The sequence below is a fragment of the Eschrichtius robustus genome, chromosome 14 (assembly GCF_028021215.1).
Source record: "Eschrichtius robustus isolate mEscRob2 chromosome 14, mEscRob2.pri, whole genome shotgun sequence".
NCBI classification, from domain to species: Eukaryota; Metazoa; Chordata; class Mammalia; order Artiodactyla; family Eschrichtiidae; genus Eschrichtius; species Eschrichtius robustus.
In genome coordinates, this window is record NC_090837.1 from 91802850 (window position 1) to 91824030 (window position 21181).

Genomic DNA, 21181 nt, shown 5'->3' on the forward strand with positions numbered 1-21181 from the left:
ATGAAACTTGCTGTTTCATTAGTGTATTAAGGAACCAATACAGAGATTTCTGAGATTATATCATAACCTATTCCTCCTGCCCAGGAGATGAGAAAGTGACATTTAAGCTGGAGCTCTAGAAGAAGTAGGATCTAGAATCATTTAGAAAATATAGTGGGGATATCAGAACTTTTCAAACAGAAAGGAGATTATTTTGAGGATGAAAAACAAAGTCAGTGAGCTAGAGGTAATGTGGTGTGAGATATCACCATTATCTGTTGATAAGATTATAGCCTATTCTAGAGAAAACTTCTTGCAAAATTTTCTCTGGTTGAAACATATGATGCTTAATTGCTATAGTCCAATATCTCAAAAATGTTATCCTCATTCATCGCCAACAGTGTAAGAAAACATTAAGTCCAATATATGAGTATTTTAATTTATGATGTATCAGAATTAATACATACATGTATGTGTGTGTGTGTGTATGTATGTATATGGTAACTTGAAGAATTACACACACAATACAGTTGTACGTATCTAAATGCATTCGTCGTGATGTTTTCTTCTTCCTACTATAACCAGACACATTCCCTTGGACTGTGTATCCCTCTTAAAAGACAACAGATGTATCTAAGTCCCTTGGACTGTGTATCCCTCTTAAAAGAAAACAGATGTATCTAAGTCTCTTCTCCATCTGCATCTCAATGCAATTTTTATTTTCTAGTACACTTAAACATTTTTACTTTTAGTAAATTAATGGTAGTTATATTTTAGGTTATATTAGTTTAATGGTAATTAATCTAATGGTTTAATTATGGTATATTATGGTTTAATAATAATAATAATTATGGTATATTATGGTTTAATAATAATAATATACGATATGGTATATTATGGTTTAATAATGGTATAACTATTAATGGTAGTTATATTTCTAGGTAGTTATATTTTAATTTTATATGGATAAGACTGGCAAATAGGTTGCTTTTTTTTTTTTTTTTGGTTACAAGGCCAATTTGCTTTCCTTGTATTTTAGCCATTAGAATATGTTATCTTTCCTTCTAGATTACAATTTCTTTCCATAAGGAATAGACAGTGTCTTGAGAATAGTACCAATGAATAACATTTTTTAAATGACTAAGAACCTAGTGAAAAATCACAGTAATGTATCTTATATATGTCTATTTTCTTTCAAAATTGTACATAACTATTCTATGGAAAGTTTAGAATGTATTCATGTCTTTTCTAGTCAGCATCACAAACCACAAAGATTTGCACCATAAATAAAATATAGTTTTTAAACTAAGTGCTTTTATCATCTGTTTGTGTCTAGATTATTCAATTTCCGTTTTTAGTATTTTTTCTTTATAATTGGAAGTATTAATTTGAGAGGAACTCTAAAGGGTGATTGTTATTTTTGAGTATAATTTATGTAATTAGGGTGAATATATAAATTCTTTCAGACATTTAGTAAATCATTCTCTCACTCCCATAGTCTTTATCTACGTGCCAAAGTGAAGTGGACATTTGGCAAGTGACCAGTTAATTTGATCAATGCAGATGCCAAACAATATTATGCAGGGGAAAATGTCACTTGGCAGCTAAAGTCAAGTCTTAATGGACCAAATGGTTTGATGCGACTGCAGGGATAGTTTATCCCTAACCTTAGATGAACTGACCCTATAAAATTCACAGAAAATGGGGGTAGCTGGACATTTGAACACAAGCGTTTTCAACTTTTCTTATTTTACAAACCTGTGACCAGATGGATTGGATCCATCTCAACTACATATGCAACAATATGCATATTTTTTCTCAACTACGCATGAAACAGCATAATAACCGAGTCTTCTTCTTTCATGATTTGAAGTGAAAAGTCTGAAAAAAATTTTTTATTATGATGTATCACCTTACATACTCAATTACCAGATGTTTACTAGAAGCTAACATTTATTATTGGTAAGAGGAAACTTGTTCACTGGTTTTTTTAGGCTTAAAATGAGCATTATTTCATATTTACAAGTTAAAGTTAATTTAACAAAATGCTAGATAATTAGTTGTCTGATTTTTGGATGATATGAAACTGATCTTGTACAATTAACTGGGGAATAATTACAGCTGTATTTTTGAAGGAGGGAAAATTATTCTGAATAATAACACAAAGTCATAATCAAATCAAAATGAATTCCAATGATATCGATTTTATAGCATTTCAAGAAAATTTTCCACATAAAGGAATTTAGAAGAAAATTGCCTTCTTGTATAACAGAATTGCATTTATCATTGCCTTACTTTTGCATCTGTAAGTGCATTTGTGCCTTTGGAAGAAATATACCATTTTCATGGTGGAAGGAACTCTTTCTTGCAATTGTGTTAGACTGTGTTAGTATCTGTGTGTGTAACACTAGGGCTTATACAGACTGAAATAACCACTAATATATTTCACTTATTTAAAAATTATGAACAGAATTCCATTGAAATTATAAATTATAAATATTGAGTCTATTGACAATATAGGTAGTTGACAAAGTATTTTCAGAGCATGTATATTTAAGATATGCCATATAAACAGCAGATTTAAGATATGCCATATAAACAGAGCAGTATCTAGAGCTCGGAATGCTTTGTATAATGTTTAGTATAGGACCTTTTAACCCTGTTCAATTTTGTATGTAAAGGGTTATATTTAAAATTTGTTACATAAGCTTTGCATGAGTGATTTTTATTGAATAGCTATAGCATGAAAATATAAAAACAGTATAAAAACAATGTCTGTGGCCTAATTTTCAATTATGAACTTGGGAGGATACTTAAAGTTGCAAAAAAAAAAAAATCAAAAACATATTTGTAGAATCACTTTTTCCCTCCTGAGACTTAGGCCTGTTCATAAGATGACAAGAACATGTACAAATAATGGACATTTATCAGGTAGTGATGGCAGATGTTAAAGTCTCTTAAATTCCTGTTTTGAGCATCAAAATTTAAAAAGAGCAAATGAGATGATAGCAACTACCAGTGACACAAGTAAATTTAACATGAATAACAGGAGTTAGAATCAGTTCTCCGTGTAGGAAAGTTATTCAGATTTTCTCCAGCTGTGTTTATAGCAACAATTCCCAGCCCTGACACAGCACTCACCATATTCTGTTTTCATGTATTTTAACTCATCTCAGTTTTCTAGTAGAATGTGAGCTCCCTTAGGCCAGGAATGTGTTACACATGTAACATAGGACTCACTACATTTTCAAAAGTTATCAATTGGCTCTCTGTGAGCCACCCAAACGTTCCAGGTTCTGGGCTACTGGCACTTACTATTTGTGTCGACAGCCAGCACCCAGGTTCCAATTGCCAGACACGGCTAAGTAGAGCAGGAGGAAGGGCCATCTCTTGACTGGAGGACACATCCAAACAGTGTTTCTAGCTCCGGCGGTTTTCCTTGACATGTGTGGGACCCATGCCTTTTTTTCTGTTGTGAATCCAACCTTTCCAACTTGCTGTTTCCCCAAGAAACTCCATTCCTTAACCCACGCAATACCACATTGTTGAATTCATGACTCATGATGGCAACCACAAAGGGACCCACTTTGTACAAGAGGCAACCCTTGGAAACTAGGTATGGGGATACTTACTTTTAGTTTTAGATGAACTAACTTATTTGTTATCCTAATTTGATTTTAATGTTTTACCTAACTTTGGCTTCTAATGCTTCTCTTTTGTAAACACCAGCACAATGAGAGGAGAGAAGCAATTCAATTATTCCACACTGAAGGGTTTTATTTGTGTGCCTTAATTTATCACTCATTAAACTGGTTTATATTTCCAGACTCCCTATGAGATCACCTTAATGTGCCAATTAATGTTAACCTATAGGGTAGTTTTGATAATTTCATATAGGTAACAGATGATGATTTATGGATATAGAGGCGATCTGGAGGATTAAACGTTAATAAATGCTATGAATAGGTGTTTAATTCCTGAGTTCTGAGACAATATGAGGTTGTGAATAAAATTTGCTCGATCTTTCTCAGATCAAATTGGAAAACTAAGTTAGCTTTGGGGTTCTAGATCTAAGTTTGGTTATTTCAACAGAAAGTAAAAGGCACACTCAATCTGTACACCTGTGATCTCTCATCTTGTTCCCAAAGCAAATACTCTGTCAAAAATGATGGTCCACTTGTATTCCAGTGAAGAGTAACATTTTAGAGGTTATATTTATTTAATAACAAGTTATACAATATTTTTAGGAATGCAATAGCAAAAAAACCCTTTTCAATCTTTTCTACATCAACAGTTCATCTTTCAACTTGATATACCCCTTTTGAAACATCATCCACATGTAATATATTGCAGGCGCTGAAGAAGATACAGAAATGAGTTAAGAGGAAACCACTTCCTTCTTACAGCATGCACTTTGTATCTCTGAGGGCATGGCCAGTAGATGGAAAACGCTCTGTTAAATCCCCTCCGTTTGTAGACCTCAGGGTCGAAGCTTCTGTGTTTCCGCAGTTTGGCATCAGGCCAGGCAGCGGGCAGTGAGGATGGGATCTGCTACTCCCTCCTCCCTACGTTGCGCCCCTCCACCCCCTGCCCTGACTCGATAGGCTTCCTTCTACTTCTCAGGGCTGGAAGAGAGGACAGAGGAGGGAGCAGTCCTATGAATTGGAGTGGTTTCAGGCACGGGTGCTCCAGGCCAGCTCTTTCTGCCGTAGCGCCTCTTCAGTCAGCCCCTGACCTACAATCACCCTGAGCTCTCCCACAGTCCACTCCATGTGGGATTTTCTGTTGGTGTCATCTTGCCCATCCGACTGGTCCTTTAAAGTGGGGGACTTTTTTTTAAATGATGCAAGTCCAGCTCCTCTCTGGAGGGGCCACTCAGACTCATCCCAAACATTTATGCCTTCCTGTTCCAAGAAATTCTGAAAGTGCAGGCAATTGCCAGGGAAGCACCACCTCCCTGCCCTATAGCAACAGGCTGCTTATACTTTTTCTAGTATGAATGAGGAATCAATCTGTCCCCCAAACACCAGGTGACACTTTTAAGATTTTTCTCTGGACCCCGTTGATTTGTCTTCATGTGGGGCAGGTAACTCCATTCCATTTCCCAGGACAGAGGAGAGAAACTGCCCCAGGGCTCAGATAACAGGCCTGCCCAGGGTCTCCCTCTCCACCTGTGATCGGCCCATTACACACCCTCCAGGTGGGCAGGGCCTAGTGGGTGCAGGACCAGGTTTCTCCCACACTTTTATTTTTCTTTCTGGTCATTTGTTTTAGAAGGAGAGGATCTTAAGGATCCTTTGTTCTCAGTGTCGAGGTTTTATGTAAAACTGGACAAAAGTAAAAACTCTATTTCATGTATGTCTTGTTACTGTGTGTTTGTGTGGTGTATACATACATACATACATAATTGGAATCATTTTGTACATAAAATTGTGCCTTGCGCTTTATTATTCCACATTATATAGCCTCATATTGTTGCATCATCAAAATTCTTCCCACATAATTTAAGGACTTATAATATTACCGTATAAGGATTAATTATAATTTATTCAATAAGGGTCCGATCATATAGATTACTTTTTAACATATTGTTGTTAGATGTAATGCAGAGTGACTATTTTGAATATAAAACTTTCATTCATATATATATTCATATATATATATACATATATGTATACATATATATATATAGTATTTTCCTAGAATAATTTTCTTGTTATAAAATCTAGGGCAGAGTTAAGAACTGTTGATATATTTTCATAAATTATCTTAATGTCATGAAAATTTACATTTCCCTTCAGTGGTACATGAGAGTGTCTTTCTTACCATTTCTATATCAATATCCTTATTAATATTTTTTCATTTCTTGGATTACTGTATTTCCTCTTCTGAGAATTTTCTCTGTCTTTATCTTAATCTCTGGATTATTTCCTATTAATTTTTTTTTTAAAGGAACTCCTTTATTTATTATTTATTTATTTATTTATATATATATTTTTGGCTGTGTTGGGTCTTCGTTTCTGTGCGAGGGCTTTCTCCAGTTGCAGCAAGCGGGGGCCACTCTTCATCGCGGTGCGCGGGCCTCTCACTATCGTGGCCTCTCTTGTTGCGGAGCACAGGCTCCAGACGCGCAGGCTCAGCAGTTGTGGCTCACGGGCCTAGTTGCTCCGCGGCATGTGGGATCCTCCCAGACCAGGGCTCGAACCCGTGTCCCCTGCATTGGCAGGCAGATTCTCAACCACTGCGCCACCAGGGAAGCCCCCTATTAATTTTTATGAACACTTACTGTGGTTTTATTTCTACTGGCCTTTCTGATCACTTCCTTTTTCTCGCCTTTATTGACCCGTCTGCCCTTTCTTTTCCACGAATGGAAGTAGGAATTGTTTGGCTATTGGGTCTGTCAAACTCAACACACAAGTCTATGTATTTTATTTAAATTATTTATTTCCCTAGAATTATGAGCAAAAGCAATACCCTTATCTATCAGGAGAGTTTGCTGTATGCAGAACCACTTTCATGTAAAAGGGCTGCACGGAGGACCTGGAGAAACCCTGATTTATCAAATGAAATGAAACATTTTCCACAGAAGAATATTTTCTGTGAACACCTGTAGCTTTGTACAATTACAGGGCTCTTCTCAGTGTGGGTAGAGAGAAGGTTGGAAAGTTTGGTTATGAAGCATTACTTAGCTAAGTGTGCATGGCTTTAAGAAAAAACTGTGTGGGAGTGATACGTTCCCCACTGAGTGTGAGTCAGTGATTTCTCTCTCTGTTCCCCCCTGGGGGCCTGGAAAATAGAAAAAGAACTTCTGATTCCATCTACAATTTTGGTGACTAACCATTCAGGGTTTAACTTAATATTTGTATGTTCTCTGGAGACAAAGGATGCTGTATGAGTACTAAACTGTACTTGCAACTTATGGTTTAGCCGTAGGGTTAATAGCCGTATTTGCAATTCTTTAGAAATCTTTAAATATCACACAGAGTCAGGATATGTATTATAATAAATATTTTTAATGTATTGCCAACTATTACAAAACTTTATTATGTGTAGATTGAATTGGTGATTAATGCTTGCTAGTAAAAGAAAATGAGTGTACAGAGACTGTTCCTTTTCCTGTGCACAGTACAATCCAGCCTGCATACAATCTAGAATCATAAACACATTTTGTTGTTTGCTTCACCAATCAGTAAGACATATTGTAAGTATATTCATTTATCCATACGTTCATTTATCATTTGTTGAGCACCTTCAGTGTTCCAGGCACTATTTAACACACTTCAGATAATTGATGAACTATACAGTTAAAAGAAAAAGACCAAAAAAAGCTCTGTCCCTATAACCCTGATGGTGTATCTGAGAGACAGACACCTTTTTGTAAAATGAGTCAATTTAAAAATGACTAAAAGCCTAGTAACCTTTGATATGCACTGAAACTGCCAGTGAATTAGTCAATCAAAATGTTTTTAAGCATGTCAATTGGTGTAACCTAATATTATTGTGCTAGCCTGTTAGTAAGGATAGAGCGCTACAACAAACTCCAGATCTCTGCAGCTGATACAAGTTTATTTTTTGCTCATTTCTTAATCCAGTGAAGCCAGGAGGCTCTCCTTGGTGTTTCTTCTCCATGTGGTGACTCAGGGATCTGTAACTGTCAGCTTTTAGCTTCGTCATCTTGTAGCTCTTCAGTTCCAGGTACTTAGGTAAGGAAGTGGGACAGCATGGAAGTTCCCATGGGATATCTCCTTGCTAGAGCTAGAAGAGATATAAACCAGTTCCTTCCACATTCCATCAGGCAGACTTTAGTCTCAGTGTCCCATTGAAAGGCAAGGCTTAACAAAACTACTCCTATTTTATTAATCTGATGTAAATACCAATTCATTTCCAATTTTGTGTATTTTCAAGGTGTTTTTTAAAAATTTTCTTTAGGCTAGCTCATAGTTTTTCTATAATATTCTGCTTGTTTACCAATAGACCAATTCTTCGTCAATTCATTTTTTTTGTATTTGTATCAATAAATTATTTTTATCCTTAATAATTCATTCCTTCAATTTTCCTCAGATAATGTTGGTATGCTTTATCCAACAGTTTGAACTGATTGCTTTCCATATACAAAGAGATATATATATCTTTATATATATCTTTTTGTAGTTAAATTGAGATCGTATCTTTTCTGCTAGTAACAGCTTTCTCTCTCTAAAGTTTGTATTGTATATTCATTATTTCCAAAATTTTACAATTAGAGCTCCAGTTTGCTATGGACCTGACAACTAAGTAATTTTCACATTTCCACATAACTCTAAATTGTTTCTACTCTACAGATATAGGTGCATTAAATATATATTGACTAGTAGGATAAAGGAATCTTAAGTAAATGCACAAACAGGTATAAATTTCAACATGCAATAAAGACTATAAAGGAAATGAACAGGTATCTGAATGATAATTAAAAACAATACTGTGAATCATTATTCACATTTGAGTAATCAAGAAAGCATCTCAGAGGAAATCATATTTAAACTGGGACCTGAATGTTAATTAGGAGCCAGATGAGTGTAGAGTGGCAAAAGCCCTTTGTAGGCGAAAGGAAAAGCATGTCCGAATACTTTGGGACAGGAAAGGATTTGATGAATTCAAAGAACTGTAGAAAGATAACTTCCTAGAGAACATCCTGAGTTCTTTCATCAAGAATATGTGGATGGAAAATCCTGCCTCTGCCTAAAACTAAAGTTGACTTTGGCCTGCCTCTCGCATATTAGTTTAGCTGGGCTTAGAATTCTAGGTTACTCAGCAACTGAAGACATTATTTTATTTAATAAGGCTTCTTGTTGTTGCTGATTATAAGTTTACTGTTAGTTCCTCTCTATATAAGTTTTTATTTCCCACAATCCGTCTGTGCTTTAATAATATCTCTTGGCCTTTGTTGTTTCTCAGTTTGTTTACAACACGTCTGACTTTTACTATATCTTTATATTTTTATTCTGCTCAATATTTTGTGCAATTTTTTTGCATTTTTTCCCCCGATAACATAGCACTGAGAGGTTGCCTTATCAACACAAAGGCAAAGTTTCACTTGGAGAAAACCACTTTTATCCTTGCTCGTTCCCTTCCTACTTCCTTCCCAGCAAGATTCAGCAGATATTTTGGGATTATAATACATCAAGCTTAAGGACAAAGACCACGTATGAGCTACGTGTGACAAAGCAGAAAGATACAAAGAGCCCAGCCCGTGGTGGCATTTGCTGAGGCGCTCTATCTCCTCTGGATTACTGACACTTCACCTTATTATTGCATTTGATAACTAACTAACCTCGCCTAGTCAGTGTTTCTACCTCTCCTGTTATGTTTAATTAAGGTATCACAAATGACTTACACATATTGTGTCTTTTAAAGGTTACAATTCTATGAAATTGCTATTGTATGCATTTTACAGATGAGGAAACTAGGACTTAAAGTTAATGAAGCTTTTTGATATTTTCTACAAAACTTGAATATTATTGGGAATATTGACATAACTGATTATATGAGAGATTAGTAGATGCTCAACAAACTTTTTTTTGGTCAATTGCTTATGTATCTATGGTACTGAATAAGCACAAATGGCATTGAATAAACACAAACTCCAATGTGTGATATTCAGTCTGGGCCTCACACACACATACATACACACACAATATAAGTGCCACCATGTAGCCACAATACTGTGGCTTTTCACCCTTTTTACATTATTTTCTCAGTAAAGTTTCCATCATCTATTTTCCATCCATGGTGTTTGTACTATGATATTTAATTCTATAGGATAGATCTCCCCAGGTGACAGCCATGGGACATGATGTTGGCGTTTGTGCTACCTGGGTAGCAGATTCTGAGACAGATATCAAAATGTAGGAAGTTTATTAGGGAGTACAACACCCATGGGGAAAGAGGCCAGGCAGCAAAGGGCAGAGGGAGAATTAGGACTGGGGAGAAGTGATAATAGTAATACCTCTGGATACCTCTGAACTTGGGATAGATCTTTGGAGCTGTCCCAAATTGAGGTGAGAAGAGCAGTTCCTTCATACTTCTAAAATAACCAGGCTGCCCCAGGAAGGGGGTGTGGAGTTAGAAAGGAGGCTGTTTTTTGTTTTTTGGGGTTTTTTAATATTTATTTATTTGGTCATGCAGGGTCTTAGTTGTGGCAGGTGGGCTCCTTAGTTGTGGCATGCGAACTCTTAGTTGCAGCATACGTGTGGGATCTAGTTCCCTGACCAGGGATCAAACCCGGGCCCTCAGCATTGGGAGTGCAGAGTCTTATCCACTGTGCCACCAGGGAAGTCCCAGGAAGGAGGCTCCTTATAGCCAAGGGGAAAGGGCTGTGATCAGACATTTCCAGCAACTGGTGAAATACATCCTCTCATCCTGAAGGAGAACCTGGAGGGCACAGGACAACAACCCCTCACAACATGTCCTCCCTGCTTATCACCTACCTTTCATAAATAGTTCCCTATCTTATTAGCTCATTGGATTATCTCTTAGTATTTGTCACAGTGGGAAAATTTGCCTGTTTAATTGTCTTCATCTACTACCTCTACTAGGTTCTAATGTCTGTGACGTTAAAAATTGTGTCTGCCTTGTTTGCTTTTATATATAGAAGGTAGAAGCCAGTCTACATGGCACCTGGTAGACACTCAGTAAATGCTCCTTGAATGAATCACTGATAATGTGTCAAGTCTACAACGAGCACTAAAATCACTCTATACTTAACATATAAGATATTAAATGAACCCTCTGAAGATGCCACTTAAGACCACAAAAATGTTCTCATTTTAAAGCTATTATCTGACACCAAGTATCATAAATGTTTATGAATAACACTGAATTCTGTAGAAATATACGTTCCTTTGATTTCTGTATTTCTTGAGGTAAGAATTAAAGATATAAATAGATACTGACATTTATCCTAATAAGTAGGTGGTACAAGATATTTTTCTAATGCACTTAATTTGGTTGAGCTTGTAAGTTCTTTATTCAAGTAGATGGATTTGATTGTAATAACCACCCAATGTGCCTGAGTCAACTTTTGAGAAGAGAAAATCTGCCCTTGTTGATAGCATTATTAATCACAGCTGGAGTCTAACAAGGCTATCAACAGACCATGAGCTAGTTATTTCCAATTTTGTGTGTTTCTCTTTATTAAATATAGTTGAATCATATATTATACTGAGAATTTCAGGTTCTCTACATAACAGTACAGTATTGTTATGCATGTTTGAAATTACAGATGCCGAAATTTCTAATTTTCTATGGATTTTTTAAAAAATTGAACAAACAAATAACATATATAATAATACTTTAATACTTTAAAATTTTCTGTATGTCATTTTGTTTTTCCTTCAAATCGATGCATATAAACTTATTTGATTCATTTTTAACCATTTCATTATGTCATTTAAAATTATAAGAAAATGTATTTTGGTTCTGGCAGCTTGGCACAATCAAAATCAGTTAAGCTTCAGTACTTCATGTATCGGCTACAATATTAATTCTAGGTAGAAAGAAATATCCTTACTTACAAGAGCATAAACAATTCATGATTTCATAAGCCATATACAGAATTTAAAACCTGCTATCAAATTCTTCACATCACTAGGAACAGAGTCAATCTATTTGAGGAACTAATGTTATTCTATCAGAACTATCTGTATACAAACACATTGTATATGCTTATTTTCTATATCGATTCAGCATTATTATTCATATAACTTATAAAAGGATTGTGAATTATATTTACTGTTCAGTTTTATAGCTTTGGATTTATAGAGGATTACATACTGACAAATACTCTCTAGTACTGTATATTTTTATATGTTTAATTTCTATTCAGATTTTTCTCTGCCAAAATAAAATATATCACATCATGGTTTTATGTATTTCTACCATTAAAAATATACTAGAATAAGCTTGCTCTAAAAATCCATATGGATCTTTATTATTGACTTATTCTCTTTTTATATGCAAATTATTAACGCTTTAAATGAACATCTATTTGGATGCCTTCCAACTGGAGGTCTGTAAGCAAGCTACAGGGGAAATTGAGATTTCAGATAAAAGCATCAAACAAAACATATACATGGGATTATAGTTTGTGATCCTAAGTGCCTTTACTCTAACATGCATTCAAAGAAAGAACTGGGGGTGGGGGGAATCTCATCACAAGAATAACAAAAAAAAAAAAAAAAAATGAGTCTATAGTAGCAAAGGTCATAGCTTTGAGAATTAAGGAAGAAATCCATCTCTCTCCTGAAAGTAAAATGGGGGTGTTGATGAACTAATGGATTAAAATGTCAAAGAACCTGTGAAGTCTTAGAAGATAAGGCCTGATAACAAGGTTTAAGCCAGCCGGGATACTGTTTTGAAACAATGAAAAAAGGAGGAGTAATTTACAGCTAGTTTGGCCATAAGCAATGTGTGTAGCCTCTCAGAGACTGAATGGGGAAAATAGAAAAGACAAGAGAGAGAAGGTATGTGAAGAGTTCAGTGATAGTAGGTACTTGGCTAATGCTAATCTCTTTCACCCTAAACTGATTTTTTAAAAATATCTTTACTAATGAAATAATTTTTTGTCTCCTATGTTGAAATCTAGTTTTCATCTTTTTAGAATAGAAAGTAAAAGGTATCCTATGAACATAATTAAAATACATTTGGCTATAGATACAGTTTGCTATATTTTCTCGTAACGAAATGTGCCCAAGGCCAGGCCGGGTCTGCGAACCTCAGTTGTAAGCATGATTCTCCTATTGTCCCAGACTGTTGTATCAGTACCTCCAGGTATACATCTTCCTTGTATATTTTTAAGTGCTTAAAAATCCTAGATCACCTCCTCCCACCCAAGAAGACGTCTCATATTTCATTGCTCGGTTAGGTTCCATCTACCCTCCTAAAACATTTACTGGCAAGAGTAAAGTTTACTACAGTTGGCATATACTAGTGGTCCTCAAACTTTATGTTGAATTATAAACATCTGGAGGGCTTGTTAAACCCAGGGTTGCTGGGCCTCAACTCCTGAGCTTCTGATTCAGTAGATCTTGGATGGAGTTCTCAGGGTATGCTGGTGCTGCAGGCTTGGGGACCACTCACAGAGAATAGACGTTGGCTAACACATATCCACCTCCTGGGCCTGAGAATAAGGTGACCTTCCCTGAGCAAATGGCCACGCAGTAGAGCATGAATGCTAGAGGTCTGCCTACAAAGATGACACATGCTTGGGGTGGAATTGGTACTGACAAGCAGCAATGTTTTTCCTTCCTTCCTTCCTCCCTCCCTCCCTCCCTCCCTCCCTTCCTTCCTTCCTTCCTTCCTTCTTTCCTTCCTTTCTTCCTCCCTCCCTCCCTTTCTTCCTCCCTCCCTCCCTTCTCTCCTTCCTTCCTCCCTCCCTTCCTCCCTCCCTCCCTCCCTCCCTCCCTCCCTCCCTCCTTCCCTCCTTCCCTCCTTCCCTCCTTCCCCCTCTTCCTATATGCACATCTCAAAGGTTCTTTTTGTTTACTTAGCTCCATTTAAACCAATCTAAGGGAATTGTACAAGCCTAAAGTCAAAGCACTGACTATCTGAGAAATAATTTTACTAAATCGCAAAGGTTTTTTAGGTAGTTGTAATTGGGTGCATAATTCCTGAGGAAAAGCCATCATTTTACAGATTTGCTATAACTCTTCCATTAAGCTCTGCATTACTTTTGTGGCAAATTCTTTGTTTGCCAGATCAAGAAAATCTTTCATTAAATGCTCCATTGTCATTCCAAATAATAAATTGTGTTCCCTACTGCATATCTTTCTGTGAAATCATAAGGTATATAATTTGGCATTGGAAAATTGTACTCTGATTTTTGTACTCAGAAGAAAAGAGAAATTTGTATTTTAAATGTGGTTTGTGATGTAATTTGATAAAACACTGCCATGAAGCCGTAAACTGCACTGTTACTGTGAGGTAAGGGAAGGGACCATGAGCCTGTCCCATCAACAGGGGTCTAGCTGCCTGTCCAAGCTTGCCTGTTCCCAGCTGCCCTTCGGCATTGCTCAGGTTTAAGTATCAATGGTTGTGATTCTGACTCTTATGGGGGCCAGGGTTTTCAGAACAGCAGCAAGATTCCAGGAATCTCTCAGTTTCCTGGAATTTGATAGATTGCCATGGAGGCGCGGTGGTTGGCTGGTGGGCGTGGGAGCCCTCCTCTGCCTTTTCCTCCTCCTGGCATCCTGAGAGTGGTGGTCAGCAATTTCTCTCCAGGTCCTTGTCTACACCCTCTTCTCACATCTGCAGGACATCTGCCTGTTTGGTTGGAGTTCTGTGTTTCATAGAGACCAAGAGGCTGCCAGTAATCAATGGTGTCATATCAAAATTCACTTTACATCAGCTTTTTTTTTTCCTGTAATAACATGTGCTTCACACTGTTTTGCATTTTGCTTTACTTAATAGAATATTGAGAGATATCATATCAATATACAAAAGGCTGCCATATTATATTTTAAGCATCAAAAAGCTTAACGGCTTTTTATTTAATCAGCTCCATATGATGATACTATGATGATGATCTTCATTTCCAATCATTCACTATTAACATAAAAATAACGCTGTGCTATATATCCACGTGCATACAGCATTTCACACAACTGTGTGTGTATCTGTAGAACACATTCCTGGAAGTAAAATGGCTGGGTTGGAGTTTTAATGCATTTTTCATGTTAAATAGTTTTGCCAACATTTTTCCATGAATGAATCTCAGTTTCTTCACATTTTACCAACAGATTATCTTATCACACATAATCTTGCCAGTCTGAAGACATGAGGAATAGCATCTTGATGTGTTTCTTTTCATTATACTTTTATTTTTGATAATTGTAGATTTATATGCAGCTGTAAGAAATAATACAGAGAGATCTATGTACCTTTTCCCCAATTTCCACCGGTGGTATCATCTTTCAAAACTATGGTAGGGTATCACAACCAGGATATTGACATCAATACAGTCAAAACACAGAACTTTTCATCAAGACAAGGATCCCTGATCTGCCCTTAGCCACACCCACTTCTCTCCCCTCCTCCCTACCCTTGATCCCTAGCAGCCATTTCTATAATTTTGTCATGTCAATATGTTACAGAAATTGGAAAGGTTTTTCCTGAGTTTTGGGTGAAGATAAATAGCTTTCAATGTTTAACAGATATTCTAAATGCTTTTCTGTGAACTCTCTCCTTCCATATTTTATATCAAGTCAATTTGTACAGACTTGATATAACTTCATATAGTAAGAGACTTGTCCCTTGTTACAACATTTTCTGTGTAGGACAAACTATTTGCTATACACCAACTGTATACTTACTGTGATTAAATTTATAATTCTATGATCTCATAATCATACTTAGAAAACCTTTCCCTATTTGGTAATTGAAAAGAGTATTTACATTTTTCTTCCAGTTTTTTCCAATGCTCTATGGCTTTTTTCTTTTTACTATTAAATCTGATTCTTTTTTTATTGTTCTTATTAGAAATGGTAGTAGTATAAGATGTGAGTAAAGATCCCATCTCCAATTGTCTACCTGGTTGTCCTAAAAAAATTTAACTTTGCATTTTTAACTAGTAAGTATTATGACAGTATTTTTCAGGAAATTAAAAAAATATCCTAAGACTTTCTTAAAGTATTATAACATCATGAGGAATTAGAGGTTATTTTTTTTCTTCATAGTTTTAATAAAGATGATTTCAACAATGACAGTATTGTTAATTTTGCACAGCAAATTTTAGCAAAAAATTAGAAACTACATTAATTATAATCTGAGGCCAATTAATGTGACCTGTCAATTCATGTCTTGTAGAATGTTGATTATAACAAGATTGATTGGAGATCCAATCACTTCATGGTGGATTCACTCTGGATATTCCCCAGGGTCAGCCCCTTCAGGTCTCTGAGCCAGATTCATGTGGTTTCAGGAGGGTGCCATTCATGGCATGAGTACAGCAGCACAAAACATTTATTTTTAAGAGAAATAATTAAAAGCAGATAGTCTGCTAACTTTTAATACTTAGGCTGATTTAGCAGATGAACAGTTCTTCTTGAACTTATTTTTATTATATTTTATTCTTCATTTATAGATATGAGAGTCCTCTTTTGGAAAGCATACATAAAAACTAAATTTGCATAACATGAAAAATGGGTCATTCCCTCAAGCACATAAAGAGTTGTACTGTATTTTAGCCACACAGAAATACACCTTCCACCTATAGTTCTATGCTAGTCATAATATTTAATTGCAGAAATGTAGAGTCCCAGGTGAAAAGATGCCTAATCTGAATTCTTCCTAAAGTGCTTTTCTATTTTTTCCAAACAAGTTGCCATTCTTCTGACTTTATCAGAGTAAACTATAAATAATGGAATCCCTGTTTTCTTTTAAAAGGAACTGTTGGACCTTCAACATGCCTACCATAAACTAAGCAGGCAGCACCAGGCAAAGACGGCAGAAATGACCCACGTCAACAACCTCATGGGTCAAAATGAGGCCGAAGTGAAGAAACTGAGATTTCAAGTAGAAGAACTAAAATGGGGACTCAACCAAAAAGAAAATAAGGTATCTTATAAGTGGAACATATGTTATGTAGATTCAAAATTGCATTTGATAGCATAGAAAAAGCATTTTCTTTTTTATTAACATATGGCATTACTTGAGGTAAAAACTTCACATTTTTAAAAATTAAAATCAACAAAAAAGTGTAAGTGTAAGGAGAGGAAACTATTATGTAAACAACATGCTCATTTTTGTAGTGTTAGTAGCGCATTTTTTATGTGTGCCCTATAACTTCAGATATGTTTTAGCTTGGTCGTGTGGGGAGGCATGGTACCATAGGTGTCATTAAAACTTGGTATCTTAAGCTTTAATTCTATATATTATAGAAACATGATGTATGTTGTGATTACGTGTTATGATATATATATTCTCCCCAGCGCTCTCTGATGTTTAAAGAATGTAGGCATCTTGTTTTGTCGTGAAAGGTCAGCTTGCTAATGGTTTATGGCATGTTTAAGAATGGGATACCTTGACAGTACAGCTGCAACAGGGAGGTGTGATTTCAGCTGCAGTTACAAACCACAAAGAGATTTTTCTTGAAAGAAGCGGTCTCCACTGTCAGTGTGATAGCGTCTGCCACCCCATGGCGGCAATTACTTCAGATGGGGTTCCAGGCACGGCATCTGCTTCTAGCGGACAACTTTTGAGGCAAAATAATTACTTCCCTGTGCTATGTGGTTGCTTCACTTTGTTATAAAGCAGAAAGTAACACACCATTGTAAAGCAATTATACTCCAATAAAGATGTTAAAAAAAAAAAATTAATTCCCTGGTTAGAGAGACTGTTTGCAGATAATGCCAAAGAGTTGGAAATTTAAAAAAGAAAACGGAATTGTTTTTCCAAGGGGCAATTCAGTAACAGGACACAGTCCACATTTTAAGATTTAATTTTTCATCAAAACTATTCCAGTCAAGCAAACCAGATTTTCTAATCTAATAACATCACATGGAAATAGAATTATTTGACCAGTGAGGCTCATACATCGTCCCTGATCTTACTAGGGCTGACTTGTCCATGGGCATTTCATCCTTGATGTCTCTTTTTATGAAGACATATATGTACTTTTTAATGGTGTTCATGGGTAGTGATGCTGGACTGTGGAAGAGTAAGTCAGGAGAGGAATGTAGTAGGAAGGCTCAAGAGAGTGGTTTTGGGTTTTTATTTTCATCATAGCCATTATTCCTGTGAATACTTTTGACATAAAAGCATTTGTTGCAAGTGGTGGTAAATAACCTCTGTGTTCACCAATATAGGCTTTAAGAAATTGCTTGGGACTGAATCATCAACAAGGAAATTGTGATAATACACAGTTTTCCGGGGCTAATAAAGCACTAGTTCCCAAAAATCTGATTCAACCATCTAATCATGTAATTTTAAAAACGGTTGTGATCTTAAGAAGGATTCTGTTAGTTGCCCCTCCCTGTAGGAGAATCATCCTTCTCACGTCATCAACGTCAGGCTTGGCACATGTGACATTTGCTTTGCCTGATGAGCAGAAGCTCCGTGTGCCGCTTACCATCAGGGGCTTTATGAGCCCAAACAGGGCTCTGCTGTGCCTCTTTTCCCATGTGTCTTTTCTGCCTTGTCTCATGTCATGAGGCCAGCAGGTGCAAAGTAGACATCACCCTCTCAGCGCGAATTCTGAAGTGGAAAGGATATGGAGCAGAGCCTTTGCTGACCCAAATGGATCCACATGGGTAAAAAAAACATCAGTATTTGTTGTGATAAGTCACTGACATTTTGGATTTGTTTGTTGCTATAGGAAGACTTAGCTAAAGCTGACTGGTATGGTCATTCAAACAAAAACAGCATTGTAAAATTATATTACATTGGCTCCAGTGCCAGAAGTAGGTGGTGAGAAAACTTATTGGAGGTTAGAATGATGGCAACGCATTTTATGGAGTCTTGAAAGGTTTGGTACATTATATCCTATAATAGCTTGGAAAGCTGATGATGGACAGAAGGAGCTTGTGGTTTTTAGATGAACAGGTATGTAGCTAGTATTTCTTGTTTGCTATTGGTGTGTTTGACAAGTGCCTAAGAGAGAGAGGAACTCAGAAAAGACTTGTCGAATTTTCAGAGATATGTAAAATAATACAGAAATTTAAGTAGTTCTGTGACTGCCAGGGCCTGATCTTCATTTGCAAATGGTAATACGTAAAACTGAGGATGGCTTTGAACAATAAACATCAATTAAGATTAGGCAAGAACCAATTCAACGGTGTGGCCTTCAAGCCTGTTTTTAAAAGCTCTTAATTAAGGTCATTTTGTGTAAATCCTTGAAGCTGAACACAATGGCACAGGGAGAAGAGAATGAGATTGTGCTTCTCTCAGAACATCCCACAGGTTCAAGGCAACTGCAGATAGTTCAGAGACAATAGAATGTCTCCCAGAGAACTGCAGATGGGACAGCTGACCTGTGGTATTTGCTGGAATCAAAAGAAAAAAGGACTTGTTTTTGTGAAAGATATGCTGGCAAATGAGCTTCCAGCCTGGGATAAAATAGACTGATTTCTCGGGATTTGAAAGAACTCTTCATTCCTCCAAACTTCTCGGACAAGGAGCTGGCTGAGTGTGCTGTCAACACCTGAGAAGGAGTAACGTCCAGAGCCATATTCAAATAAGGACATGGTGAATAATGCCAAAGGACCACCTAGAGAACAAGGACCATGGAGAACTACAGACTAGGCAACTATTTTCAGGGAGGAGAACCCGGGCCAGATAAAGGAGCATTCCCCATGAGCAGAATAGGAGCTCCTTGAAACATCTGCAAAGTTAGATTTCATAAGTATTTTCTATTTTCTTTTCTACATGGAAGTTTTTATTGCAGTTTTCTTGTCCTAGTTTCACTATAGTATATTGGGTGTGTGAGGGAAGAGGGTATAAATTACTTGCCTTTTGAGTACGTAGATTCTGGAGCAAGAGAACGTGTATTGAGATCTGACATAGATATGCGATCTTTGAGATCAAGGCTGTGATTGGAAGGTTGCTTGGGTAATTTCTCTTGGAGAAAGGGTGAAAATTTTTGAATGCTGAAGGGAGGAAAACAAACATTTGTGACCGGGAAGATGGGCTGTGTTGTACTGTATGTGAGAGCAGGAATGAGTGAAAAAGGGTATGTGTGTGTATTTTAATATTTGTTGCCCCATCTGTGGGAGGAATATAGTTCCCAAGCATAAATGGTGGGCATGGTCCTGTGAGGTCTTTGGCAAATGGAATTTGTGCAGCTTTGAAATAGAATCTTTTGGAACTATAATTCCATATGGATAAGTATTTGGACATATTTCATATCTGAAGCTTCAAAATAGATGCATTGAAATATATGTTCAAAACATAAAATAGTTCAGTGTTCTGCACCTCTACATCCAATCAGTTGATCACCGGAGAGGATTGATCCAAAGCACGATCAACTCATATGGGTATTGTAATCTGGGTTATTTAATTGCAGTTGTCAGTCTTCAGTTTTTCTTTGATTAAAGGTCATACACATTCTGGAGGCTGGGAATGAAAATATTTCTCATGGAAATAAGATTTTGCATTAGATAGCAGTCAACATTTCCATAATTTGACTTATCATAGAGAAGCAAAGGAAATTCTGTCAGTTTCACTGCTGAGCTTTTTAATTTCATAGTAACAAATTCTTCAAATTGCAATTAGTTGAAATTAATGTTTAATTGGAACTGTCAAATACAAAGTTCCCAACTCCCACAAGTCAACAAATTTTAAATAAATGAAAATGAGATATTAATCCTATATATTGAAAAGAGAAATAGACACTTGGGGGCCCATAAGAGAAAACCCAGGGTCTGATTAAAGAAATGAGCAAATTAAAAAATTCTTTTTGGATGAGTTGCTTTTCTTTAAACAAACTTACCAAAAAAAAAAAAAAAAAAAACTTCTAATTTGATGTGTATTAGTTAGAAGTCAAACATTCTTTTCTCATCATTTCATTGAAGCCATTATGTGATGGCAAAATTCAATTGAGACTTCATTATTGTATTGCAGAACTAATTACATATATATCCACATTAAAATACCAAAATAACTGAACACTTTAATAAATACGGTGGGAAAAACAGTCTAATGAATAATATAATGATGCAATAACCAAAGTTGGTAGAGATGGAACAGATAGTACCTAAGAAGCAAGGAGTATAATATAAACAATTACTAAGACACATGGGTGCTCCACACTGTACAACTAGTATCAAGAAGACTGGGGGGAGGAGAGAAGATGGCGGAAGAGTAAGACACGGAGATCACCTTTCTTCCCACAGATACAGTAGAAATACATATACACGTGGAACTGCTCCTACAGAACACCCACTGAACGCTGGCAGAAAACGTCAGACCTCCCAAAAGGCAAGAAACTCTCCCCGTACTTGGGTAGGGCAAAAGAAAAAAGAAATAACAGAGACAAAAGAATAGGGACGGCACCTGCACCAGTGGGAGGGAGTTGTCAAGGAGGAAAGGTTTCCACACACTAGGAGCCCCTTCGCGGGCAGAGACTGCGGGTGAGAGGGGGGAAGCTTTGGAGCCAAGGAGGAGAGCGCAGCCACAGGGGTGCGGAAGGCAAAGCGGAGAGATTCCCGCACAGAGGATCAGTGCCGACCAG

The 21181-nt window shown here is 36.6% G+C and overlaps 1 protein-coding gene across 1 annotated transcript in view; it reads left to right on the forward strand.

Moving 5' to 3' along the window:
- Positions 1-21181, forward strand: part of CCDC102B (coiled-coil domain containing 102B) — a 183351-nt gene that overhangs the window by 131179 nt on the left and 30991 nt on the right. Inside the window, exon 5 of the mRNA XM_068563554.1 lies at positions 16399-16569. Within this exon, the coding sequence (XP_068419655.1) occupies positions 16399-16569 (171 nt within the window). The remainder of the gene's footprint in view (positions 1-16398; positions 16570-21181) is intronic.